The 27775-nt window shown below is 39.3% G+C and overlaps 1 protein-coding gene and 1 long non-coding RNA gene across 5 annotated transcripts; one reads left to right on the top strand and one right to left on the bottom strand.

Moving 5' to 3' along the window:
* The first annotated feature begins 483 nt into the window (after positions 1-483).
* On the top strand, positions 484-26898 carry ppp2r5ca (protein phosphatase 2, regulatory subunit B', gamma a). 4 transcript variants are annotated; one of them, XM_026151847.1, is made up of 16 exons: positions 484-668; positions 764-829; positions 1744-1894; positions 15587-15786; positions 18346-18456; positions 18578-18670; positions 18838-18968; positions 19053-19112; positions 19350-19458; positions 19709-19762; positions 19945-20115; positions 20214-20341; positions 20720-20821; positions 20987-21059; positions 22431-22547; positions 24325-26898. In XM_026151847.1, the coding sequence occupies exons 1-16, from the start codon at positions 513-515 to the stop codon at positions 24457-24459; spliced, it is 1857 nt and encodes a 618-aa protein (XP_026007632.1). In that variant the 5' UTR covers positions 484-512; the 3' UTR covers positions 24460-26898. The 4 variants fall into 4 exon arrangements, with proteins under 4 accessions (XP_026007632.1, XP_026007629.1, XP_026007631.1 ...); XM_026151844.1 differs by lacking the exons at positions 484-668; positions 764-829; positions 1744-1894 and adding an exon at positions 9176-9347; XM_026151846.1 differs by lacking the exons at positions 484-668; positions 764-829; positions 1744-1894 and adding an exon at positions 9176-9347 and having other exon boundaries at positions 22466-22547; positions 24325-24385.
* LOC113011956 (uncharacterized) lies at positions 8473-9085 on the bottom strand. The gene is made up of 2 exons (XR_003270627.1): positions 9024-9085; positions 8473-8729 (listed from the first exon to the last, which is right to left on the bottom strand). It is a non-coding gene; the product is annotated as an uncharacterized LOC113011956 (long non-coding RNA).
* Positions 26899-27775: the final 877 nt, after the last annotated feature.

Here is a 27775-nt window from a genome sequence, read left to right as displayed (position 1 = left end):
TTTAAAAAAAAAAAAACTAAACTAAACTAAAGTACTATTTAGCCAAATTCAATCGGTATTTTCTTTCATTTAAATGTGTCACACCTTAAGTCCTGAGGATTTGTAGGAATGATGTTGCATTGTGGGCATAAATTGAAGAAACAAGTGCGCTTAATTATTATTTTTTATTTGTTATATGCTGTTTTCCAAAGCAAGAGATTGATTGTACTGACTGGATCCTACAGCAACTTTAGCCAAATGACTTAAAGAGCACACGGAGAGAGAGAGCTACCTCCGGTTTTCCATGTACAGCCCTGCCCTCTTGTGGCGGTGGTCCACTTTTACAAGCGACACCGGAGACACATCATTCGTTTAGGGCTGGAAAGTGCAGCTATGACCAGAGTAAGTTGGGTGTTGACAGCGGACATAGACCGTATTTGTTTCAGTTGTTAACTACATCTCTACAAAGGGTGAGTAGTGCTGTGCAGCCGTCGTAGAAATAGGATGACTGCTTGCGGCTCCGACTTAGTCACATGGTGTTTGAATGGTCAGTCGTGGAAGCCTCATTATTAGTGTATACGAGCAGACGTGTTTTAACCAGGAGCCTGCTGTCAGTGTGTGGCCACACTTTCACTGCTGACACTGGGGATTCCCATGTCAGCATGCCTCACAAGAGCAAAAAAGAAAAGGTAAAGTGGACTTGGATAGGAATGCTGAATATTTGTATTCATGTATCTGTTTCTTTCTTTCTTTCTTTTTATTAATTCCCATGCTCACTCTTTAGGACTCCTCCAAATCTGGAAGATCCAAGAAATCTGGGAGTAAAAATGGGCCTGCAGGCGACCAGGACGTAAGTTTTTTTTAAACTTCTCACTGTCCAGCGAGGATCTAAAGTTAAGGTTACTGAGCATTTGTTACTACATGGATCTAATGTCTGTAGGCCAAAACTTTTATTTTCTCTGATACTTTTACTTATTGTTTATTTATGCAATTCTTTGTACTAATTGTGTTCAAATGCTTTACCAGCATTAATAAGTGACAAAGAGGAGGTTTTCTGTTGATTTATGAGTTTTCAGACGTCATGCATATCATATGCATCATGAGCACATATTATAACGCTATCTTGACTACAACTGCTTTTACTGCTTTCTGTGAGCGTTGCATTTGTGTTCTTCAAGTATAATGGCTTTTTGTCCTCGTGAAATTCAGGCAAACCTACTCATGTGACCTGTGGCATGATCTTATGACTTTATTTTCTTTGGAAAATGCTTGCATTCAATCCCTATTTTTACCCCCACTGTGCCCTGTTTGACTTCTGCATGTAATACCAGCCATCGTCGTGGCTATTTTTGTCCTTGTCATTTGTACATCGGTGATGTTGAGTGGAGTTCGGAAAAGATCTGATTGATTGACTCCTGGACCTGCTGTGTGTTCCCATTGACAGCTGTATCCTTTCCATCTATGTTCAATTATTCTATCCACTGAGGTCCATCACAATCTCTGTCAGCAGATGCAGTACAGCACACCGCCGGCTGTGATCAGGTTGCTTAATTGAGAATCGCCCGATCTGATTCAGAAAGGAACTTGAGCCTTAACTGCAACACCCTCGCCCCTTCTACTCCCTCTCCCCCTCCCCCTCCCTTGGACTCTGCAGTGACACTTGAGAAAAATAATTCCTGTGCCATTTCCTTCGGGGCAGGAACTACCTTTCCCTACCTTGCTCTAGTAACAAGAGCCCTTCCACTATGACTCTTATTTCTGCAGGGCTCCAATAAGAAAGTGCCTCCTGCAACTCAGCTGATGAGGGTAAAGCAGCCAGGGTCACAATCGGCCGTCAAGAGGGAGAAGAGGTTCAGCACTTCCTTTTTCCCCCTCAGTGCTAACAGAGAACTACACAAGCTACCCGAGCTAGCCGGTATGCCTCCTTCAGTATACAGTATCCCAAAAAGGAGCTGTCTTTCTTTTCTTCCTGTCTTCTACAAATGCAGCTCAACTACAGTTCGCTTATATGCAGAGATAAGCTACACTTCTTCTGGAAAACACAAGCTGACCTTTATCTTAGATTGCACGTTTGGCCATTATGGATGAAGGGAATCATATTAACAATTCATAGCCTTGGTGGATCCTCATAACCATCTTTTTAACCTTGAGGTCTCACTACATAATTTATATCTAAGCAGACTGCCCATCAGCTTTATCTGTAATGCAAATGATGTGCAATCAGCTGTATCTGCAATCGTACCTGGAAGAAACAGATATTACCCACCATGGAGGGCTCATGTAAGATAACACTGAACGAATGGACTAAAAGAATCTTTGAATCTGGGCCACTGGATAACAATAAAAAAAAGAAAGCTCCAAATCAAACATTTAACGTAAGCTTGAGCATGGCCCGTAATGTTAATCGTGTCAGATAAACAATGTTGCATAAGCTAATGTTATAACACAGCCCGGCCAAGCCATGTGGATAACTGCGATGGGAGACTTGTACTTGTTTCAGTGTCAGTTTAGTATTAATATTAAACAAACCAGCAAACAGACACCTGTAATTATAGCAAGCATGTTCCACTGTCAGTTTGCCAATTTACAGCATTGACTGATTCAGTTGGTACATAGTGCACGGATGCTGACTCTGAATTAGGTTGAGGTTTGAACATTTGCATCAATCTTTCATGGCTTCTTTCTTTACACCCCACATTACAGACAGGATTTGGCCTAAGTGGTTTCCTGTAAACTATACCCAGCTATGCTTTGTTCTCATACCTGGATGAGGTGGGTGACACTACAAAGGAACAATAGAGGCGTGCAGCACAGACAGGGGTGGAGTGAGACACGCACACGGTTGGCAGAGTGTGGCAGTTTATCTAATGATAATTTGAAAAGTAATAATTAGCTTTGTGTTTCTGTTACTGAATGTTCTCTTGAACCCTGCAGTGAGGTGATCTGATGGCTGCAAATCAATAAAGCTGTCTGATGACTGTGAAAATTACATAAGTCATATTGATGGCACTGAATACACATTGGACATGTATTGGGAGTTTTTTAATAATAATAATAATAAAAATAATAATAATAATAGAAGAAGAAGAATACATTTAATCGGATTATACAATTAAAACAGCAAACCTGAAATATACCATGACAGAGCATAGCTTAGCAGTTAGTTAAAAGTAGTATTTAAAGTTGTATCATAAATAAATTCAATAAAACAAACAGAATATGGCTAAGGCTAATATGGCTATGGTTTCAATCAAAGTGAATAAACTTGTTTAAAAAGTTTGAAGAGCAGTCTTAAATTATATCAATGAGTCCAGCGCATGAATGTGAGGAGGTAGAGAGTTCCACATGTAGCTTAAAGAAATGGCCCGAACACCCACGTTTCTGAGATTTAATGAGAGTTCTTGCAAATAAACCTGCTCATGAAAACCAGATCAGTGACATCTGCAGGGCAGAGACTAAAGAACTTTAAATGTTAACGTGAATATTAATGGAAATGCTAAAAGATATATGTACATGTTACACCTTCACTTACCGGTACATGAACTTGATTGGGATTATTATTGTTCACATTTTCATTGCAGATTTTTTAAACCAAGTTATTAATCAATGAATGAAAAAAAATAAGTGAGTACCACCCACACACTTTATTAATTACTGACTTACTCTGAGCAGGAGCTCACTGTGAAGGTCTTTCATTAGGACAATGTGCAGGAGCTTAGCCGAGGTTAGGTTGATATTCTTCACTGTTATTGGAAAGTATTTAAATGTTTTCTTCTATATTACTATATTATAAGATATGCCCCAAGATTACACTGAATCCCAATAAATTCACACAGTAATCAAATACATAAAAATAGACAGCTACAAACTACAGACAAAACTACTTTAGTCCTGTATGTATTTTGTTTGTGTGTGTATGCTTTTGAGAGTAATGAAAAGTGAAACATGTTACAAGTCTACAAAGGTCATGCATGTGTTAGAGCTGCTGCATATATGAAAGTTTTTGTCTGTTTCTTTCTTACATGGAGTGCAACCGTGGGTTCACATGGTCTCATTTGGTGAGATGGACAAAATCTTGTCAGTAGGACAACGTTGCATGTTTAATGAAGGCGAGTAAACAGCAAGTTGCTCCAGGTGTTAGTAAAACATTTAGTAGTAGCTTTGTGTTTCAGAAGCCTCTTGCACAGATGGCCCAGTCTGTGCTGCCACCTTTTGACTGAAAATGAAAGAGCTGTTATTTTGGGAGCTGTAATGTTGAGATTTTTCATTGAATTCTAGCATAATCTCAAGTCTTACTGCCCTATGGCTGACTGTACATTGAGAATAAGACAAGTAGCATTATTCAAATAGATTTCTTTTTCAACAAACGAATTACTTTTTGTATGACTTCACTGGACTTGTGACTCTAAAAAGGTGTAAATAGTATATCTGTTGAGTAAAAGACAATTTTTGTATGTGTGTCACCAAGTGCAACAATATGGCTTACTGTTGTGTTTTTAACACTTTTGTACAACAGTGGAGGAAGTAGGGGGGAGGCATAATGTATAATTGACCTATCAGACATGTTAATAGGATAAATTGTGCTGTGGGTTTTGAGTGGGAGTTTTAACAGTGAACTAATACGCTAGATCTCAGAAACCAGAAGTATTTCCCATAGAGTAACAGTGGTATTTGAAGCTTTTGAGTATGTCCAATTTGCAAGAAGTAAGTGGCAGCTTTCAGTAAATACTGGTTCTCGTTGTCATGGCTGTGGAATGTAATGGCACCTCTTGGAGAGGCTTTGGCCCCTGAGAGAGAGAACAACAAGAATAAAAACTGCAATACACTTGGCCTGCCTCGCCTCTGCCTTTGCTTTAATTGCTTAATATGTTCCTCTGTGTCACTGGGTGCTTCTTTTCAATGAGTTTTAATTCACACTGTAATGAGGTGCAGAGAACCCAAAGCAAACTTACTGTTGTACCTGCTAATGCAGAAATTACTTGCCAAGAGAAATTTTTACCTATTAAAATAATGAAGACATTTATTTTTCAGTTATAAGTGAAGCAATATACAGTGTTGTGCAAAACTCTTGAGGCATATATTTTGCTAGAAAAATGAGAAAAAGGTGTCGCGATTGATTGAAATATGTGCAAACATACATGGAATTTCAGTACATAAGGCAAATACAGAGTTTGTACAATTCTATTAAACTTGAAAGTGAATATTTGGTGTGACCACCTTTATTCTTCAATGCAGCCTGAACTCTCTTAGGCAGCTTTCTTGTCATTTCTTAAAGTAGTCTTCAGGAATTGTTCTGCAGGCTTCTTGAAGGACTTTCAAAGCTCTTCTTTGAATGTTGGCTGCCTTTTGTTCGGTTCTCTGCCAAGATGATCCCACACTGCTTCATTAATGTTAAGGTTCAGGCTCTGAGGAGGACAGTTCATGACTGATAATGTACCATTGTGTGCTTTTACTGCACTGAGAGTGTGTTTGTCAGATTAAGAAATTAGACTGTTGCCACTCAGACGCTTCCAACATCACTGGCTGGCATGCAGCCCCAAACCATGACAGAGCCTGAATGCATACTAACAATAATTTGAACCAAAAATGTCAAATTTCATCACTGTTGCCACTCATTTTGAGTCCAGTTCTTGTGTAATTTGGTGTACCTCTGCCTTTTCTCCTTGTTCTTTTCCTTAAGAATGGCTTATTGACAGCCTCCCTTCCACTAAGACCATTCCTGATCAAGCTTTAGGGAACAGTAAATGGATCAACTAAAGAACCAGATGCATTTATCCCATCTTGTGTCAGGCCTTTGCTTCATCTACTGTAGACAGTTTTTAAGCCATTTTGCTTCTGTGATCCATTTATTCAGTTTCCTCAAAATTTTTAAGGACACATTGCACAGCCTTGCGAGATATGCCAAAGATAAGATAAGATAACCTTTATTAGTCCCACACGTGGGAAATTTGTTTTGTCACAGCAGGAAGTGGACAGTGCAAAAGTTATGAAGCAAAAATTAGAATACAATAAGAATAAATACAGTACACAACTGTACAGAATAGAATAAAATAAAATACTATACACAGTAGAATAAAATAGAATAAAATATACAATAAGATAAAAATAGAATACAAATGCTATATACAACTGAGTAAAAATACAACGATGCCAGAGAAGATTATTGCACTTAGTGTTATTGCACATGTGTGGATGTGTGTGTTTGATCAGTTAAAGTCTTTATTGTGGAGTCTGACAGCAGTGGGGAGGAAATACCTGCGAAATCTCTCCGTCCCACACCGTGGGTGCCGCAGTCTCCCACTGAAGGAGCTGCTCAGTGCTGTCACAGTCTGCTGCATGGGGTGGGAGATGTTGTCCAACAGTGATGACAGCTTAGCCGCCATTCTCCTGTCACTCACCACCTCCACTGGGTCCAGAGGGCATCCTAGAACAGAGCTGGCCCTTCGGATCAGCCTGTTCAGTCTCTTCTTGTCCCCGGCAGAGATGACCAGAGACCACACCGTAAAAGATAGCTAAGGCCACCACAGAGTCATAGAAGGTCTTCAGGAGTGGACCCTCCACTCCAAACAACCTGAGTCTCCGCAGCAAGTACAGCCTGCTCTGCCCTTTCCTGTAGAGGGCGTCTGAGTTATGAGTCCAGTCCAGTCTGTTGTTCAGATGAACACCAAGGTACCTGTAGCTGTCCACAGCCTCGATGTCCATACCTTGGATATTCAGTGGTTGCAGTGGAGGATGTTTGTGCCTGCGGAAGTCTACCACCAGCTCCTTGGTTTTACTGGCGTTGATCTGGAGGTAGTTCAGCTGGCACCAGTCCACAAAGTCTTGGGTCAGTCCTCTGTACTCTTTGTCGTCCCCATCAGTGATGAGGCCAACTATTGCAGAGTCATCAGAGAACTTCTGCAGGAAGCTCTGGGTGGAGTTGTGGGAAAAGTCTGCAGTGTAGATGGTGAAGAGGAACGGAGCCAGAACCGTTCCCTTTGGGGCCTCCGTACTGCAGACGACCCTGTCCGACACACAGCCCTGAGTTCTCACATACTGTGGTCGGGTCAGTGAGGTAGTCCAAAATCCAGGTAGTGAGGTGATGGGCCACTCCAGAGTTCTCCAGCTTGTCCTTCAGAACCGAGGGAAGAATAGCGTTGAAGGCACTGGAGAAATCAAAGAACATGATTCTCACAGTGCTTCCAGCGGTCTCCAGGTGAGCGAGGGAACGATTTAGGAGGTGAATGACGGCATCATCCGCTCCAATGCCAGGCTGGTAGGCAAACTGAAGTGGGTCCAGTGATGAGCTTGTTAGGCGCCGAAGCTGAGCCAGGACCAACCGCTCCAGGGTCTTCATCAGGTGGGATGTCAGAGCCACCGGCCTGTAGCTGTTGAGGTCCTTGGGGCGTGAAGTCTTTGGCACTGGTACAACACAGGGTGTTTTGCTAAGTTGTCTGTTATGTGTGGGGACAACTCTTTTTCATCCCTTGTGTTAGGGGCTTTTTTTATGCTTGAATGATTCATAGGTCAGTGCTAAGTGGCTTAGTGAAAAAACATGACCATTCCTTTGAAAATGGTCCTTTGAAAAAACTTTGAAAGACCTTCAAAATGCCCGAAGAACTATTTTTCAAGACCACTGTAAAAGTAACAAAGTCTCTCTCATTGGAAGCAAAATATACGTGTCTTTTAAATAAAACATTTTTGTGCAACAAATGTCCTTTAGAGTAAATCCATTTTCTTCTATGTTTGCTTAATTGTGATTTGTACATTATTTGAACGTGTCCAACATTCATTAAGTGGCATCAGGATGGGACGAACACTGACTAATAAGAGATTCAGGATAGCTGGAACATACTGTACATCTTGGCCTTTTTGTTGGACTCTTCATTAAATTCCAATTAATTGTCTGACTATGTCCATTGTTGCAACACAGCACGGTCCCTTTGTTTTTAAATGACTGTGAAAATGGCTTTGTGAAGCCCTTTCTGTTATGAAAAGCCTAGTCTGTCTTGTGGTGTGAATGTGGTTTCACTGTGTCCTCTGATAAATCACATGAAAAGCAGGACAGCCTCTTCATTATGTAAAGATGAAATGCAGATTAATCATTCAGTGTCTGCAAGAATTACTTGTGCTGAAGTAAACATTCCCAAAGTAATTATTCACAAACAAAAACATTTGTCACGTTATTAACAGTAACTGAAGAAATAAGCATAGCCGACTACTACATTTTACAGATTAATGTAGAACATGGCATACTCAGATATGTAGTATTTATCTCATATTTCTAATTAACTTTAACATTTGTCTGATCAGGTAAATTGTGAGACAGGAAACCACTGCTGTTTGGAGTTTCTATTCTGTGTCTCTATGCATTTAATTTTCTGTGTTCTCGCTTTCATTTCCTGCTTACAGCTAATTGTACTAAGAATGCCGGCATCACTCACAACATAATGCTGTATGTCCTGCCATTGCTCAGAACAGTGTGGGATTCGTAAGGCACTTTCACAAAGTATGTCAGGCACCAACTAAATTTTATTGTAGCTTCATCTTATTTATATTTATTTGATTTCACATTGTTTTACATGCTATAAATGGGTCTTTCATCTTGTGTGCAGTGCCTCCACTGGCTCTCTGTGGCTCTTCTTGCTGGAGACCACTGTTGTTTCAACCCTGAGCCGTCCAGGTCTCAGTTCTCATGTGGTTTCCGCTTGTCTGTGTTGCTCATTGAATCCAGAGACTTTAGCCCCCACCTGACCCTCTTCTCCAGCTCCCTTTGATAAAGAACCAAGGAGAAATGACAGGAGGAAACAATGAAAGACTTTGAAGATTGAGCCAGGGCCTCTCTCTCTCTCTCTCTCTCAGAGTAAGTTATTTCCAGCTGCTTATCCTAAGTCAGATTATGCCAAACCCGCTGCTAATGGCTGAACTGTAGAAAAGATTCAAGTTAATCTGATCTAAGATCTGTAGCAGGGCCTGCTTTGCAGAGCGTCACAGGAGAGCAGTGAGTGGAAAGGAGGAGCAAAACCAAAAAATAAAAAAAATAAAAAATCCGACGTATGACCCACCTCCTATGCAAGCTCTCATCCAATCATCTCCCTTCTCTCGAAGCAGTCCTCGTCTCGATTGAGCCAGAGCAACATGGACTCAGCCAATCAGCTGGCTCCTTCGCTGTTTACGTCACTACCTAGCCAGTTCCCTCCAGCGGCACAGAGCTTCATTTTCTGATCTGCTTTTGTGCTAAAATGGAGGCTGGCCTCTCGCCCTGAGTGGAATCGCCTTCCTGGTTGAGGTTTAGATGTTGACATGCAATAAATCTGGAGACAGGATGGTTGTGGATGCACCCAATTCCAATGGGCCGTTTCAGCCGGTGGCTCTTGTGCACTTCAGAGGTATGTAAGGACAAATTATTCTTCCTGTATTGTCCTATGGAAATTAAGAAGAGCGAGAGAGAGATGTGTGTTGCTGCGCTCCTGTTCCCCTTCACTGGCCTGGCTAGTCAGCCGTTTAGTGTACGCTTATTGCGTCTTAGTTTTAGAAAGCGAGCGGTTTTATCGGAGAAGCAGTCGTTGCTTTTTAATGTTTCGGTGGTTAGCCGTGAGATCCGGGAGCTACATAAAAAAAATCTGGTTTTAGTAGCTAGCTGCCCATCCCCCCGCCAAGCTAGTGATGTCAAAGGAAGTGAGGTCATAGCCTAGGGAAGGGTCTCTTCTTTAGTTTTTCTTGTGTTTGGATGTAATTGTGTATTTCTGGGTTTGTTGTGCAGCTGGTAATCGCTGTCCGTAAGGCAGAGATAAGTGGAAGTCAGCTATTGTATGATGGCTTCACCTTCTCGGTGACTCTTAACTGGCCTAGTGTATTCTGTCATCTTATAGTGAGTGGGCTATAGGCAGCCACTGCTCTGCAGCAGGCTGCAACCCCTTTCTCCAGCTCCCCCACCCCTTTCCCTTGTTACCGGCTTGCCAGTGGCATGCTTAAAGGCAACCTTTTGCTCAAAACAAGAAATTCAAAACAGAAGGCATCTCACGGGTGCACGTCGTGTAAGCAAAACACTGTGACCCAGCCATTTTTGTCAGAGCATAGCAGCAATATTTTAGGATTACAACATCGGACTCTGCCTCTTAATGCCTGTACAATGTATTCAGTCATGTCTGAAAGGGCCAGCCTGTTACCACTGTACTCCGGGTGCAGCCCAGCGTTAGATGAAGCCTTAGGCAATTATTGATTACTCTCTATTGAGCCAAAGAGGCAAATGCCTTGAATGACAACAGTGTTGTGGTACAATCGGGCTTTCTTTCTCATTCTGTTTCTTCTCTTTGTGAGTCCATCGTTCCAGCCGTGTTCAGATCAAACATCTCTTATCCCAGCATTTGCAAATTTAATCCCGATCCAGCTGAAACTGATTGCCATTCACGCTTGGCATATGAATGAATCAGGCTAATTGCTGTGTTTCAATTCAGTTCTTCCTCTTGCGTTTTTTTGTGAGATACTTATTCTGTTACTAAACAAAAAACGTATTTACACTTGTATAGGTGTGTAAATGCATATGGTGACTCATCTCGGGGATAGACTTGAAGACTTGCATCTATGTTTGCCTAGTCTTAGAAGATTAACTGAGCCTTCCACGCACTACACTACAAGTATTGTTAGCAGAGCAAATGCATTCACACTATACTTTGACACAGTTAGCTGAACAATGGTAAATTAGGCACTCCACCAGTACTTTGACAGAAATGTGGGTTTATGTGCTTAGTTTGTGAAAAATAAGCCCAAAGTAAACAAATGAAATGTGTGATGATACATTTTGTCTCTCAAATATTCTGAAAACATGAACATGGTGCTCGATCCAAAGCTATGTTTCGTCAGACATTATTTAAACAGCAAGCGCTGAGACGCACTCCTCGCCATTATTAGTCACAGTGGAAGCTCGAGCTATAAATGTGTCTCAAGGGTGTCAATGATGCATATCTTTTAACTGTTACCAAACAATAAAAGGGACCTTCATCCGGGTGCTGCACTTGACAGCATCTATATCATGGATGTATTTTTAGGTGTTGCCTACAACCCATTCAAATTTGTTGAAATGGTAGAAAGTGGCCAAACTGGCTCCTCCTACACTGTCACACCTATGACACAGTTTCTTTCTGTGGTGCTATAAATAGTAATTGGTCAGTGTTTACATTGATCATATCGTACCGTCAATAAGGCAGGTTGCCAAACCCGTCCCGGCTTCAGACTAGCAGCTGTTCATTTGACCCATTTACAGAGGAAACCGTATTGACTATGGCTCCAATGTGACTCCCACTTATTTATTATCTTGGATTGAATTGAGGGGTATTAAGATAAATCTTTCTCTGTTCTCCACAAAACATGATGCTTGGGCTTGTGTGTTCATGCACATGCTTCTTCCCACCTAAGGCTTCTATGAGTTATATTAATAGAAGTCACACTATGGTTAACATCATTTTTGAGACCACAACACTGGGCCTTTTTATGTGTTACACAACAACGTGGTTTGTACATTAGGAGTGCACAGAAACTTTACAGTATAGACAGACAGACAGGCTTATGTAATCCGGTTGTTCAGTGATGACGCGACGAATCCTACTTCCGGGTCTAAAGTAGTCTGCGTTTAATATGGCTTTTGTGTTGTTAACATGTTTAATGTTATGTATTTTCTTCTATTTGATCTCAAAAAGCTCCTAAAACAGTCAGTGATCCCTGTTGACCTCCCTCGGCTTTTATTACCGCTAATCATTTATTTAAGCTCAGTTTTTAAAACCTTAGGATGTAACTACAGCCCAGACCATGCAGCAGTATATGAATGACTAACTTCGTATTGTGGATGGATTATCTCAGTTGTTCTCCTGGCTGAAGTTTGGTCCTTTTACAGCATCCTGCCATGCGATTACATTTGTTCCTGACCACCGAGAAAACTCACGTTAACTTTTATCGAGTGGAAAAAAAGTTAGCTTGTTTATATTATGCTAACATAGCTATGTCGCTAGCGGTCACGTAGCAAATCATTATATACCAGCTAGCCCAACTTCAGTAACCCTACAAACGTCACTGCTGTTTAGTTTTCTGTCTTCATTTATGCTGGAAGTGATAGCAGAGCTGTACGTTTTAATTTGTATCCAAAACCCTGCAGTCAGGACATGCTATATTGTATTTAGATAGAAGCTAGCGAGCTAACTCCCTGCTAACTTCTAACTCCGTTAAATGTCATAAATTCCGTTTTCATGGATGCCTGGATGCTAAACTCAATTGTTACACCTGGTAGAGCAGAACGCTGATCATTTTATTAAAGATGAAAGACTTTAGACAGTTTTTCAACTCTCAGTAATGCCATAGTGATCGTTTGATATATGGACCTGCAGCGGAGTTTAGACCCAGACACGGCTAGTGACGTCAGACTGAACAACCGGATAGGAGTGCCACAAGCCTGGCAACTCATCCCTGGACAGCTTTGTGTCCTGCAGGTCCAATTACCAAATATGTTACAACACAGTTCTTATAGGCTATAGATAGAAATGGTTCACTTAAGGACTTTGGTGCTTAAAAAGATAATAAATGTTAATTTAAGCCTTCTTACAGTTCCACTTATCTCAGATTGGGAGTTTAAAATGCTGCTCCTCAAGTTTAGTCTACAGGCTTTTTTCTAAAAAAAAAACAAAAAAAAAAACCGCTGTGTCAACTTTGGGAAATGGTTTTCACCTGCTTTTGACGGGATAATGAAAAAAGATGTATATCTTGGATGAAGCTCTCATTCCTTGTTATTTCCATTGACAGCCCCGTCGACTGCCAAATCTTTATGGAAGTGGCTGATAATGGCTGTGCACACACTTGCCCTCTCCTCTGGAATTCCCAATCTGTTACTGTCATCAAGATAAATTGGCCAACTTGAAACTGACACTGCAGAAGTGTGTGTGTGTATTTGTGTGTCCGAGCCAAGTCTCCATTATGTCTGAATAGAAGATCTCTCTTCTTACCTAGAATCTGCCTGTTTGCAAGAATGTGACACACACAGGCTTTGTGTGCACGCGTGCATGTGCACCATCCTCTATAGTGTGCTGTTGACTTAGTCGCTCTTTGTGTAGGTTCAGTAAAAGTAGGGCAAAGCTGAATATGTTTAGCTGTTTCCTCCTAAGTGTCTATCGAGTCGCAATGATTGCCTGCTTGTTTGTTTATTTGCTAATTAATTGAATTGTAATTAAAAACGAGATGGAAAAACATAATGAGACCAGATGGAATTAATTAATCTCAGAATAATATGATTATATGTTGATTTCAAGTAACCAGTTTGCAGTGCTCAGTTTAGTGTTATCAGCTGGTAGCTGGTTGGTGCATATGCACACCTTTTTCTCATTTTAGTCCTCTGCTAAATTCATAAATCATAATTTGCCTCACAACCTAATTTGCTTATCTCAGTAATAGTAAGCTCTAAGCCCACAAGTTGCAGTACACTCATGGAAGACAAATGGGATTCCCCCCTCCCCCCCCTCCCGTTGCTGTGCATATATATGATGTACCTCTAGTCACCCATAGCATCATCAGCCTCCCCCAGTGCAGGCTGCATCCAAGTCTTAAGTGCCAGCCCTCAGTCAAGGCTTCACCTTCACTGATTAGTTCTTTTTAGGCTTGTCAGCATATATGGTGTATTTTGGGGGCATGGGGGTATTTTAAGGTGCATTTATTTGTTTGTTGAAAAAGTTGGACACTTAACTCATTCACTGCCATTGACGGCTATAGACGTCAATGGCAGTGAATGAGTCAATGGGTTTAACTCATTCACTGCCAATGGCTGGCAGTGAATGAGTTAAATAATGTTAAGTCACATTTATGAATCCCTGACTTCTTGTTCAAGTTCACTTCAACAACAACATTTAACTATCATGGTTCTGAAAAAAAAAGAAAAAAAAAGAGCTCCAGAAACAACCACACAAGCAGGGAAGGAATACGACGACAACACCACATAGAAAAGACAGATCAGGGATCTTGGGTTTGAACAGAGGACTGTGTTACTGCAAGTTGCTCATCGTGTATATTAAATTAGACTGCATTAAACTTCATACTCAAAAAAATACTATTTGTGATGCCACATGGGGTTACAAAAAAAGACTAAATTAAGAGGCAAAAGTTTTTTTTAAAAAGGACTTATGAGAGACAGACCACATTTTAGGCAAATAATTATTTTTTTGCTGTTATTTAACATTTATTTATTAGTGTTGCACATGGGCATTATGAAATCTGAGTTGTTGTTTTTTCTTTTGGTACAAAACACATTAAACTAAATGTAAAAGCTTTCTGAATATGAAGGCTGTAAGTTCTTCTCAAGCTGTTGCATCATGCCAGACTAGTTTGCTGCCTAGCTTCAACAGTAATAAACGGTCACTTTATTATTAGCCATAGCCACTAGTCGCTGCCTTAATGATAGAGGCAGCTCATGTGAGTAATAGCTAATAGTTAAATGGTTAATTTTAATGTATCCACCACCCCGATAATGTTTAGTACTTAAGTGTTGTTGAAATGGAAGCTTTACTGACCTCTCAAATTATTTTAGAGCCCAGGCTGTCGGTCTTTAAGATGCTTCACCCAGTTATGCTAATATTCAGTGTTCAGCTGCTAGTGGGGGCGGAGCTTTGTGCCTCCCTGACTGCAGCATTGCTGTATGTCAGCTGGAGGAAGCAAAGATGCCACTATTGGCATCAGTAAGGTTGCAAGTGAATATCTAATACCACTGTAAGTTTTAGTAACTAGGTATGTTTATTTTATTTATTTATTTATGTATTGCTACTGTAGATGCCTACAATATTTAAAAAAATACAGTTCTGTTTTCAGAATTTTGGTCTGCATTTATGGTTTTTGGATAAGCAGCTGGTTTCTGTTGGCATTGGGGTTTTGTGAAGACTTTTCTTCAGTTCTGACTTTCAAAGGTAACATTAAACATCATAAAAGAGGAAAAGAAATGGGCTACATCAAAGTTGTGTCAAGTAACTACATAATTATGGTGTCACTATGTGTTATTACTGCACCCCATGAGCAGGTAGCACTGAAAATGGTTATTTCCTCCTTGGGTTTTCATGTGTGAAGTGTGCACTTTGGCAAAGGTTGTTTGTTTGTAAGCCTGTGCTCTTGAGCTCAGCTGGAATCAAAGCAAAACAGAGAGTCCTCAAACCACCATGGACAAATGTAATGACTAGCTAAGGTTCCTTTAGACATCTCTCAGTGTGTGTGAAATGGTTAGTGTGACCATTCACCTAGTTCCCAAATCCTTCTCCCTCTATCCTCCATCCTGTCTTTTCTGCTCTGCTCTGCTCTGTTAGCCTAACCATCTTAGTCTTTCTCTCAGCGCCCTCAGTTTTCGTGACTCATTTGCTACTCTTCACTTTGTTGCCATTTTACATGTTGCAGTTTTAGCTGTCATCCTTGACAGATAAACCGCCTCCCTTCCTTTCTCTTGTGACCCCCTCACTCACCCTCATACGTCTCCTTTCTTCTATATTCTCAACCACTTTATTTCATCACCACTTTTCAGCCTTCAACACTCGTTCAGTTGTCCCAAGACTCTTCTCCCTCTGCCTTTTCTTCACCCACCTAATTTTTTCCTCCCCTCTCCATGTTTCTTTAGATGTGGCCCCTGCGGAACAGGAGAAGCTCTTCATCCAGAAGCTGCGACAGTGCTGCGTTCTTTTTGACTTCCTGTCTGACCCACTGAGTGACCTGAAATGGAAGGAAGTGAAGCGGGCGGCTCTAAGCGAAATGGTGGAGTACATTACCCACAACAGGAACGTCATCACAGAGCCCATCTACCCGGAGGTGGTTCACATGGTCAGTAGAGCTGAAGGGAGTTAGGTTTGTCCCTAATGCTAAAGATGAGGCAGAAACTTGGGCTAAAAATATTGATACTCTGCTAATGTTTCCAATAAGATTTCAGTGGAGCGTTTGTGTAGTACATCATGTTTTGTTGTTTTTTTTTGTTTTTTTTTTTTTTGAATCCATCCGGGTTTTAAATGTTTTTTACGGAGGCTTCTTCCAGTATTTGTTTTTCCAGATAGGAAACTGAAAGGTTTTTTCTTTTCTTTTGTTTTTTTACTGATGACTTAGTAAAAAACGAGCAATGTGAGGTTTTTTAACACTATAAAATATATATATAAAGAAAGCATCCTAAGTTGAAGGCGTAAATTTGAGTTTTTGCTTTCTTCTAGTATTAACTTTGCATTACTGATGTGTAAGCCTTTTCTAAACAAGAAAATCTCTTCTCATCACTTGTATGAGTTTTTTTTTTTTTTCTTCTAAAAGAATGAAGTAGGTTAAAGCCACTGGGAATGAGAGAGAAAAGGCACATGAAAGCTCTTACATTAAAAGGGGTCTTTTCCAGCAGAGGACTTTCTCTTGGCACACAGAGGGATGCATTTTATATTTTCAGGAGCTACAGCGGTTTGTTTAGGAAGTAATGAAAGAATGGCCTTCTCATTTTTTGCGGCAGCAACTTAACCTTTAAAAAGAATCAAAGTAAAACAAGATTGTTATGACAGGAGGAATTGTGCTAACTAGAGATGCACTAATTGATCAGTAAGTAAGTGAGCACCACACATATTCGATTCCATGCGGATCCACCACATCCTGAGATTTGCCTGCCCAGAAATGTTATTGCACGTCACGCCACCGCAGACAACAACTGTTGTCATTTTGCTTGATAGCATTATGCCAAACACGTAATCTGCATGTTTGTTTACGCAATCCACTTCCTCCTGAAAGCAAAATGTAACATGTAAAGACCTGCATTGTACGTGGTTACATTATAGGGTTAATGTATTCACCAGTAATCGGCCATTATTTGTAACCTTTTCCTTATTTCTACAGGCGTGTCAATCTGTATATTTATTCAGCGGGTTGGTGGTCTAATGTCTATTTGACTTGTACCCAATTTCAGTTAAATTAACCGTTTATTAGTTCATATTGTGCAATGTGACAGGTCCCGGGTTCAACTTCCGGAGGAGCCCCCAAATATGTTATGGCCTATCTAGGGGTGGCCAGACCACAAAATAAAGCTGTTTCATCCTAGGCTCATCCCAACCAGCAGACCTTTTATCACTTGCCCAGTGCTGTTCGCCTGTCCACCTAGGGATGGACTGCCTTTTTGTTTGATTATAGTTTTGTCATGGTTTTTCTTAGTTGGGGAGGCAAGTTGCTATCATTTGGTTTAATAACGAGTCAACATATTGTAAATAAACCATTATCAAACTTTACCACAATTGGTAAAGTTTGATAATGATTTATTAAACATCATTATCAGATTTCTGATAATGATGTTGCTGCTTGTGGTCTGACGAGGATGGATCACCCTTATGTTGTGGTCTGGCCACCCCTAGACGGGCCATAACACTGCTCATTAAGTCCTCATTGTTTGATGTACATGAAAGAGCTGAACATAACATGGAAACACCATTGTCAGCCAGCTCATTTGTCTGAATGAAGGCCCTGTTGAGTTGTTGGTGTTTTATGATAAATATGAATTTAAATTAAATTGTTTATGATGGAAACAATATAATTGTGAATTATTGTATCCAGTTGCGTTCATCTGTTCACGTCAACAATAAAGCATTTAACTCGGTTAAATGGAGCATAAAAACAAAACAGAATATTTGAGTTTTACGCTCACTTGTTGTTTGAGAGAATAAAGCTCAGTTGTTTCATGAGTTTTATAACTTTGTTCCCATTTTGAAAAGATTACCTGTAATGTTCAGAAATGCATATAGAGGTTACATAAAATGCAGTGCCCTCTTTTTATTTGTGGCTTTTGTTCTTGTTTTTTTTTTTTTTTTTTTTTTTGTTTTTTTTCCTCGTCTTTTTTCTCTTTTTCATCTTAAAATGAAGAAAGTGCCCTTGGTTATTGGTTGAAGTGCAGTGCAGCACAGCACAGTGCAGACAGTCTATCTACCTTGTAGCCTGTCTTTTCTAACAAGGCACTCAGTGTTTTAGTAGGCCACCTGCACTGTCCCATGATCTGCTTTGTGGGGAAGAAGCCCACAGGGGAGTCAGTTGACACTGAGAGACCAGAAACACAAGATACTTGGATTATTGTGGGCTAAACCCTTGGGGCCCAATTACAAGGACAAAGCTACCATTACCTAGAAGGAAAACATATTTTATGGTCAATCAGTCTTTTTTTCTTTTTTATTTATTTGAAATATCTTTTATAACTATGTTTAGTTTAACGGTGGGCAATATTTTATGTCAAAAATATCTCTTTATTATCCTAAAGTTGTAGTTCATATCGTTCCCTAACAAAACGACAAATGGAAGTCTGCTTAAATTGCATGCAGTCATTTACAGTAAACATAAACATTTACAGTAAGCTATCGTTTTCCTTTTTACTTGTTTCAGTTTGCTGTGAATATGTTTCGAACGTTGCCTCCATCATCCAACCCAACTGGAGCAGAGTTTGATCCTGAAGAGGATGAGCCAACACTTGAAGCTGCATGGCCTCACCTCCAGGTTGACATTTTATTCATTCAGTTTTCTACACACAAGTCGAAAAACGTTTATTTCTAACCTAGAAGACACTCAGAGATTGATTATAATGTGCTTGCATATATTCTGCTTTTGTCTGTTGCAGCTCGTCTATGAATTTTTCCTTAGGTTTTTAGAATCGCCGGACTTCCAGCCAAACATAGCGAAGAAATACATCGACCAGAAGTTTGTTATGCAGGTAAAAAAGAGGGCCTAATATTTTTTTCACGGAACTCTGAAAATCTATCATGTGGTTAAAAATAAATCATGAGAATGGTAGTAACCAAAAAGTTTGTAAAGCAAAATAAATAATAATAATAATAATATTAATAATAATATTAACATTTCACTTTTCATCTCTCAAAGCTCCTAGAACTATTTGACAGTGAGGATCCCAGAGAGAGAGACTTTCTCAAGACCACCCTCCACAGGATCTATGGAAAGTTCCTGGGGCTGAGAGCATACATCAGAAAACAGATCAATAACATTTTTTATAGGTGAGTTCATTTTGGATAAGCTAATTGCTCCTTTATCAAGAGTTTGTTTATTGCTACTGAACAAGTCTGAACTTGTTCTTACAGGTTTATCTATGAGACAGAGCACCATAACGGTATAGCTGAACTACTGGAAATACTTGGAAGGTATGGCGCTGGTGTGCGAGCTTTGGCTTTCATAATAAGCACAAGGACACCTTGTGCTTATTATGAAATCTGAGTTGTTGTTTTTTATTTTAGTACAAAACACATTAAACTAAATGTAAAAGCTTTCTGAATATGAAGGCTGTAAGTTCTTCTCAAGCTGTTGCATCATGCCAGACAGTGTTTTAGATGTTCTAATGATTCTTTAATGGGTTTTTCTTTTTTTTCCCTCTTTGACAGCATAATCAATGGATTTGCCTTACCACTAAAAGAAGAGCACAAGATTTTCCTGTTGAAGGTTTTATTGCCTCTGCACAAAGTCAAATCACTCAGTGTCTACCATCCACAGGTAAGCCATACAAGCTTTTTTAATATTTTTAATTAAAACTTTTTAAAAAAATATTTACGTATACATATTTTCCATATTTTCTTGTCCTTATATGATTTGTGTAGAGACTCCTCTTTTCATGAGAGCAGCAGGTCATTCAGTCACTACATGTCTCAGCCAGTCGACTCGTGTCCCCTTTCCTTTTAATTTGCTTGTGCATTGGTTCAGATACTTTGACTGTCCAATGAATGTATTTGTTTGTGAATTGCAGCTGGCCTACTGCGTGGTGCAGTTTTTGGAGAAGGACAGCACTCTAACTGAGCCGGTATGTCTAATAAAAACATGCTAGGGTAGTTCTCATTTAGCTTTATGCTGTTTGTCGAAACTTTGTAATTTATGCGCCTGTTTGATTTTTACACTGTGATGCCTTGTTTTTATTTCAGTGTATTTTCCTTATTTTTAAGCTCAAATCTGCTATCTGTTTATTCTTCCTGATTGGTTATTTAGGTGGTAATGGCTCTACTAAAGTACTGGCCGAAGACTCACAGCCCCAAGGAAGTGATGTTCCTCAATGAGCTGGAGGAGATCTTGGATGTTATTGAGCCCTCTGAGTTTGTTAAGGTGCAAGAGCCTCTCTTCAGACAGCTGGCCAAATGTGTTTCAAGCCCCCACTTTCAGGTACCGGATGGATAATCACAATTTTCATAACCCTGCAAAGAAGTGCTTAAGTTGTAGTGGCTGTGACTCCTAAAAAACACTGTATATGTTCTCTTTAGGTGGCCGAGAGAGCTCTGTACTACTGGAACAACGAGTACATCATGAGCCTGATCAGCGACAACGCAGCAAAGATTCTGCCAATTATGTTCCCCGCTTTGTACCGCAACTCAAAAACCCACTGGAACAAGTAAGCTGCATCTCGTGTGGAGATGGTTCTGTGTGTACTTTTGATTACACATAACATCAATCTGACATGATGCCTGGCACAGTAGTTCACATATTTCCCTCAGTTACTTTTCATCTGCTGAACTTTCATATCTCAACTCTATTCACATCACTCTAGACTCAAATTAAAACTGGCTTAAAGGGCGCGTAATCCCTATATATGTTTGCACTCATTCTGTCAATATGCTTCATTTAATGCCACCTGTTTAAAATGTATGTTTTAAATTTTAAGTCTGTCTGTAGTAATAATTTTAGGTTTGATCCTCCAGGGCAAAAGTGACCTTTACACAAATGCTGCTGCTCTTATTTGACTCTCAATACCTATTCCTTGTGTTCATAGGACCATCCACGGCCTCATCTACAACGCTCTGAAGCTTTTCATGGAGATGAATCAAAAGCTCTTTGATGATTGCACACAGCAGTACAGGGCTGAGAAAAACAAGTAAGCATCAAAGTCTCATCTTCCTTCAGTCTTTTAAACCGATGCTGAAGTGGGGCATAATTACAGTAAGCCTTAATGCTGCAGATGAATTGTTGTGTTGGATTTCACATTAATCAGAGGATTGGAACCGTTTAGTGACAGATGGGTTGGTGCTTTGTTAAACAGGGAAAAGGCAAAGTCAAAAGAACGCGAAGAGGCTTGGCTCAAGATTGAGAACCTCGCCAAATCAAATCCACAGGTGAGCAGTATGTGAAGTTATTTAAGCACAATCCCTTCTTAACTGTTTGTGAGTCTGTTTGTGTGTCAAACTATATGATATGCACTCCTGACCCTAACTGTTTGGACAGATAGTCTCTGTGCTGAAGTGCTGCCGGTAAATTGGTAAATAAATAATAATAAATTCAAGGACCAGATTCAGTCTCATAATATGCAACTGAAGTCAAAATGCATAATATGGCTTAAAAACAAATGCTACATATGTTTTCCTCATAAAGAACTAAGGCCAGGTTGTCCTTTTAAACCCCTAGCATTTTTTGTAAAAATAATGGTTTTGATTGAGTGAATGGACTGTTTTAAAACAGTCAAATACAATGTTCTTTCTGTGCTAGTGCATACACACTCCAATTAAGCCAATTCATTGGAATTTATTTTACCATCTCTGATGTCATTACCGAAACACAGAGCCTAAAGGAAAAACTGAAAATGTGTAAAACTGTCCAAATACTTGGGTCCAGGTGTGTTTTCTGCGTGTCCTGTGTGTAAAATTGTGTTGCTGAATTGTAGTTTCCTTTCTGTTCTTTCCTGTTGAGGTTTTGTTTAGTGGTATTTGTTTAAAACCCAGCTTAGAGATTCATTTTTCCCTCCCTAGTAATACCACTAGTAACAGTGGAAAGATCTTTGAGGAACAGTGTGTAGTTGTGGTGAATGGTTGAATTGGGAATTTCTATCCTTCTACGAGAGATCTAAAAACTATGGGAGTCATTTTAATTTGGCTAGAAATGTGGTGTTAGGAATCCAAAATAATTTCTTTAAAACTAAAATCAGCATGAAATACGATGGTGTTTCGTTGTTAGGCGTCATTAAAGGAATATTTCAGCATTCAAGTGTAAAAATTGATATCACTTTTATACCTTTAGACTAAACTGGGAACTAAAACTAGCATCTGATTACATTAGCTTAGCATAAGACTGGCTAGCGGTTTCATGCTAAAGTAGTTGCTACAAGCACCTGCTAGCTGTAGCTTATTTACAACATAGCCATGAGAGCTGGTATTAATATGAATGAGTATATTTCCCAGATACACTCAGCAAAAACGTAACATTTCCACCCCAAAGAGCACGACTTGGCTTCATTGTGCTTCAGGTACAATCAAATATTTAGTTTAGTATCTTTTTTTTTTTTTAAATTTTCTAAATCTGATACAATATTTTTCATATTTCCTTAGTAAAAACTCAAATTTCTAAAATCATTACTTAATGTTTTCAATCATTTTGATTCCGACACACTCTTATTCCTTTTCTAAATCATTCACTGACTTTTGGATTAATTCTTCTTTGCATGCAACTGAAAGTCTTTTCTCCATTCTTTTTGTTTCTTTTTTTCATCATAGTTCTCTATCTATGTTCATTCCTCTGACCTCAATAGTCCTGTAGCAATGGAGACGGATGTCCCTTTGATAGAAGATGTTCAGAGGTTAAAAAAGACAGTTGAGGAGGGCGCAACTCAGGTAAACCTGACTTTCTCTCTGTCTCTTTTTCCCCTTAAAATTACCAAATACTTTAAACACAACTAGCTACAGATAGCAGTTTTATTCATTATTACTATTGCAACTCCAATTCAATAAAAGTTGGGAAACTGTAAAATGCAGATAAACCCATTTTTTATTTGCGGTAGAGCACAAAAAATATTAAGTATTTACACTCAAGAAATATAATGTTAAGAAAATTTTTATTTTTTTTTATTTGATGGTAGACATCATTCATCTCAGACAGTTGGGAGAGGGCCATGTTTAACACTCTGTAGCCCCTCCCTTTTTTTTTTCTTTTTTCTTTTTTTTTTTAAACTGTAAATGTGAGGCGACCCCGTTAATGGACTTTCAGGAGAGGAATGTTGTCCCATTATTGTGCCTTATAGGATTCCAGCTACTGTCCTGGGTCTTTTTTGTCTTTTCCTTTTTTTGTGTGTTTGTTTGTCTTTTTGTTTCATGGTGCACCAAATGTTTTCAGTTGGTGAAACGTTTAGGCTGCAGGCAGGCCAGTTCAGCTTCTACTATGAGCTGCGGTTGTATTCGAATGCTGTATGTGGTTTAACATTGTCTTGCTGAAATATGCAAGGCCTTTACTGAAAGACATATTCTGAATCTGACCACTTGTTACTCTTTTAACATTGAGATTGCCTTTTCACATGTGCAAGCTGTTCTCTAAAAAGAATGTCACATTTCGATCTGTCTGACCATAGAGCAATTTTCTGGTTTTGGTCCAGAGAAGACCATAGTATTTCTTGATCATGTTCACATATGGCTTCTTCTTTGCATGATAAAGCTTTAATCTGCATTTGCGGCTGGCACGGAGAACTGTGTTCACAGACGGTGAATTGTAGAAGTGTCCCTGAGCTCATGCACTGATTTTCATGGCAGGGTCATGTTTGTTTTTAACGAAGTGCTGCTTGAGGGGTCAAAAGATCCCAGGCATCCAGTGTTGATCTTCAGACATGTCCCTCGCACACAGAGAGTTCTCCAGATTCTGTGAATCTTTTGGTGGTATACACTATAAATGATGAGATCTCCAAGGTCTTCACAATTTTACAACGAGGACAATTATCCTGAGATTGTTCACAATTTTTAGATGCAGTTTTTTTGCAGATGTGCCCATCTTTATTTCTAAAAACAAAACAAAAAAAACAACCCTCTCTGTTAGAGGCTTTTTTTTTTTTTTTTTTTAATGCTCAGTCATGTTACTGATCTGTTTCCAATTAACCCAGTTAGCTGCTAAATGTTCCTTCAGCTGTTTCTTTTGAAGTACCACTAAGTTTCTAGCCTTTTGTTGCCCTCTCCCAACTTTTTGAGGTGTTGCTGCCATCAAATTAAAAACAAGTCACTTTTTTTTTTTTTTCTTAGCATTATCCTTTTTTTTTCCATTTGATATGTTTTCTATAGTCTACTGTGAGTGAAATGTGAGATCAGCAACATTACATTGTTAGCTACAATAGACTACTGGAAAGTGTGTGTGTGTGTGTGTGTGTGTGTGTGTGTGTGTGTGTGTGTGTGTGTGTGTGTGTGTGTGTGTGTGTGTGTGTGTGTGTGTTGTGATGGTAGTTTAGAGTTCAGTATTATGCAAATGACTAAAAACTGTGTAAAGTATATTGCATTAAATCTTAACTCAGCTATTGTGTAGTTTGTAACTTGGATCATGATATCTGTCGCTGTCCTGAAGATTATTTAATAATCCTGAAAATAAAAATGAGCCCAACTTTTCGGCTATTGTTCTTTTCTGTTATTCGAACAGTTGCAGCATGAGCAGCGGAAAGAGCGACCCATGATGCGACGCAAATCGGAGTTGCCTCAGGATATCTACACCACAAAAGCCTTGGAGTCCCACCGCAGAGCTGAAGACATGTTGACCACCCACGATGGACTCTAGGTCCCACAATCTGCTGGCTCTTGGTTCAACTAACCCTCCTACACTCTACAGCCATGGACATCTTTTATGCCCAGGTGCCAGAGTTACACTGGTGATCCAAGCTGGGCTTTCCATCCCTCCTGTCAGTCCCCTCCCCCAGAATACTTAGTTTTCCTTATTCCTGCTGCTCCAGCACAGAAAACCTGTATCCACCTCCCTCCAATTTCTGCTTTCTCAGGTTTTTTTTTTTTTTTTTTTTTTACCTTTATTTGAAGAGGAGTAGTAGTATATGTGTGTGACTTTTAGACTCGTATTTTCTCATCATTTTCCTCATTTGTTCACCTTCCATTCTCCTCTCACGTCACGGTGCGCTCACTGTAAATGTGGAACCTGAGAGTACAGACAGCACAACACAGGTTCTTCATTCCTTCTTACAAATGTGTTCACAATGGATGGATACAAAAAATTAGGAACTGCCTGACTAAACGTCTGAGGATCGTCTCTTAGTCTTTTCTTTGTTTTCTTTCAAAGGGAACAAAAACAGACCCGATTGGTTCAGATAGAAGATGCAACTTTCTGTTACCTGTTGTATGTTTTCTTTATTTTTGCTGTAACACGCATCTTGTCAGTGCCAAGACTGTTGTGTTCTGTTCGATCCATGTTTGTATCTGTGACTTTAACAGGGACACCTGACGTTGTTTCCAGTCACTGGTGTTTTGGGGTTTGTTTGTTTTTTTTATTTGTTGTTGTTGTTTTGGTTTCTTTTTCCACTTAAGACCAAACTGAGGCCTGTCCTTAGCCTTGCAATCTCCCGAAAAGATGGATAGTAAAGACTTAGTTGTCCTGTGGACATCTTGACACTTTTCATTTATTGTTTTGTGCCATATGCCGTTCTTTTGTATGCTTGCTAATTGACATTCATTGGCAATATTTAAAAAAACAAAACAAAAGCAAAACAAAAAAACAGACCATGGTGAAGCCTACAGTTCAAACAATGGTACTGCATGAAAATTGTGTATTTGCTGCCTATATTGTTGGAATTGGTTGTAGCAAGGTGTTGTAAGCTCTCAGTCACATGTAACAGGTGCCTGCTGACTAGAAATGCAGAGCATGGTGCATTCACGTGATGATGTAAGATAGGGTATGAATATATTTATATAAAATAAATGGGGAAAATGTAAAGGGGAATGCAATAGAGGGTGAGTTTTTCCTGTGTTGAATAGAGAATTTACACCTGCAACTCAACTTGTTGGTTTTTAGCATTACTCAGAACATTTGCTCATTATGTTTATTGAATAAGTTGGTTTAATATCCTCCAAGAATTAAATATGGAATTGGTTTATTATCGAACAGAAGTTATTCCGATTTTTTTGTTTGTTTGTTTTGATTTTTCAAGCCCTACCACAAGAGTTACCAAATGTAAAGACGTAGCATGTTTGTTTTGCTACCAGTCCTACTTTCACTTTTCTAGTTTGTAGGTTTTATAATTTGTGTCCTTCTCAGCGAGGAAGATTTTAAAAGTTCAGGAAATATTTTCCAGTCAGTACCATTGTTTAAACCAAGGTCTGCTAGAGGTCTTCATATTCGATGTGTTGTATTTCTTTGTATTGTCTCTGGAGGTTAATAGTGTGGATGTCAAGTTCTGGATTTTTATTTTTTTTTCTTTCTTTTTTCCGGCCGTTCGGATTGCTCCGCGCTGAAACACGCCGGCGTGAAACGGCCGCAAAAATACCAGATGCTGAAAATAAACTGACATTGTGACTTGGCTTGTTAACTGTATTAATACTGTATTTGCTTGAATGCAAAAAGATGTAAATTAAAACTACCATGTTAAACATGTACCTTTTACCCTGGAGGAATGCCATTCACCAAACTGATTTCTGTTTATGAAACAGTCCTGCTTGCTGGGAGAGATGTTTTAATGAATTTTAATGAGTTTGAGTCAGAGGTCGGAGGTTTCCTTTTAGTGCTGAAAAACAAGTCAACCGTGACGAGAAGAGATGATTTAAAAACGATTTGGTGGCTTGTTCTCTCTGCAGGATCTTCTCAGATCTTTTAATTTTAACATATTATTTCCAAAACATAACTTAAAGTGTCCTTTTTGTATGTCACCTGTACTATATGCTTCATTTAATATTGTATATATGATTTACCTTGTTTCATGTAGTGTTATATATATATATATCTAGATTAATTTTGTACAAATTGTCCCTCTGTACAGAATAAAACATCAATAGCAAGTGAAAGAAGTCAATCTGGCACATACCGTCTTATTGCTCCTCTTTTTGGCTGTACTTTCAGCATCATGAGAATTTAGGAAATGGCTCTTATTTTTATTAAAAGTTTCCTCCTCCATCAAATAACTGAAAAATATCCATGCCCATTGTGTGAACCTATCCCTGTCTTTAGTGGTGTAAAAATTCAAATGAATAAAGAGATTATTTGAATATATATTTTCAACCATGCATCCATTCTGACTTTACTATCCAGACGTCTTGAATGAAATACACGTGATATGCACATTTACCACAGCAGCGATGAAGAGTATCGGCTCACAAAAAACTCATTGATTAATCAGGGTGTTGCGTTACTTATTCTTTTTTACAAATTTACAATCATGCGTTTAAATCTATACACATTATAATAGTGTGCCACACAGGGATGCGCTTCCAAACACCAGATTCAGCAGCTTAAATTTCTGTTACTATAAACTGAAATGAGGATAAATCTGAGGTAATACAAAATATAACTAAAGGCACAATTTGGATAACTTTTATATAGCATAATAATATATATTGAATACTTTTTGGCATAAAAATACATATTTTACATGCATAAGTTTGTGTCAAATGCAGTGTTAGGACTAACGCGTTATTAAGTAACGCGTTACAGTAGCTACGTTATTATTGTGGTAACGAGCACTGTAACTAGTTATTATGCCAACACCGGGAACGCGTTACCCGTTACTGGGATTTAGATAGGCTCGTTACTCGTTACTTCGTGTGGTGTCTATCGCGGAGCTTCCACAGATTCAATAACATTAGCAAGTGGTGGAGGCCAGCAGGTGGATGAAGGAAAAGGGAGGCAAGAGGAGAGACCCGAAGCGGCCGCTGGTCCGAGAGTGTCAGGTGAACTGAACTTCAGGTAAGAAGTTATGACCTGCAGTCCATCTGAGTCACATATAAACCAAGTTTAGGTGGAGTTTATTTTCGTTATGCTGACTTTTTCGTACTGCGTGCTAGCTAGCATGACGGAGTTTCTATACAGCTGGGTGGGTGCTATGTTACTGATGTTGAACTTTATTTTGTTCATACGGTTAATTATTAGAGTTGCCAAC

This window comes from Astatotilapia calliptera, chromosome 19 (assembly GCF_900246225.1).
Source record: "Astatotilapia calliptera chromosome 19, fAstCal1.2, whole genome shotgun sequence".
NCBI lineage: Eukaryota > Metazoa > Chordata > Actinopteri > Cichliformes > Cichlidae > Astatotilapia > Astatotilapia calliptera.
Note: the sequence above shows the minus strand (reverse complement) of the source record. Positions and strands in the feature narration are given on the sequence as shown.

What these genes read in the sequence shown, in the direction of transcription:
- ppp2r5ca (XM_026151847.1), top strand. Translation starts at nt 513, where the DNA reads ATGGTGTTTGAATGGTCAGTCGTGGAAGCCTCATTATTAGTGTATACG. An exon ending in ACAAGAGCAAAAAAGAAAAG is followed by an intron (nt 669 to 763) that starts GTAAAGTGGACT and finishes CTCACTCTTTAG; the next exon opens with GACTCCTCCAAATCTGGAAG. An exon ending in TCGCCAAATCAAATCCACAG is followed by an intron (nt 21,060 to 22,430) that starts GTGAGCAGTATG and finishes TTTTCATCATAG; the next exon opens with TTCTCTATCTATGTTCATTC.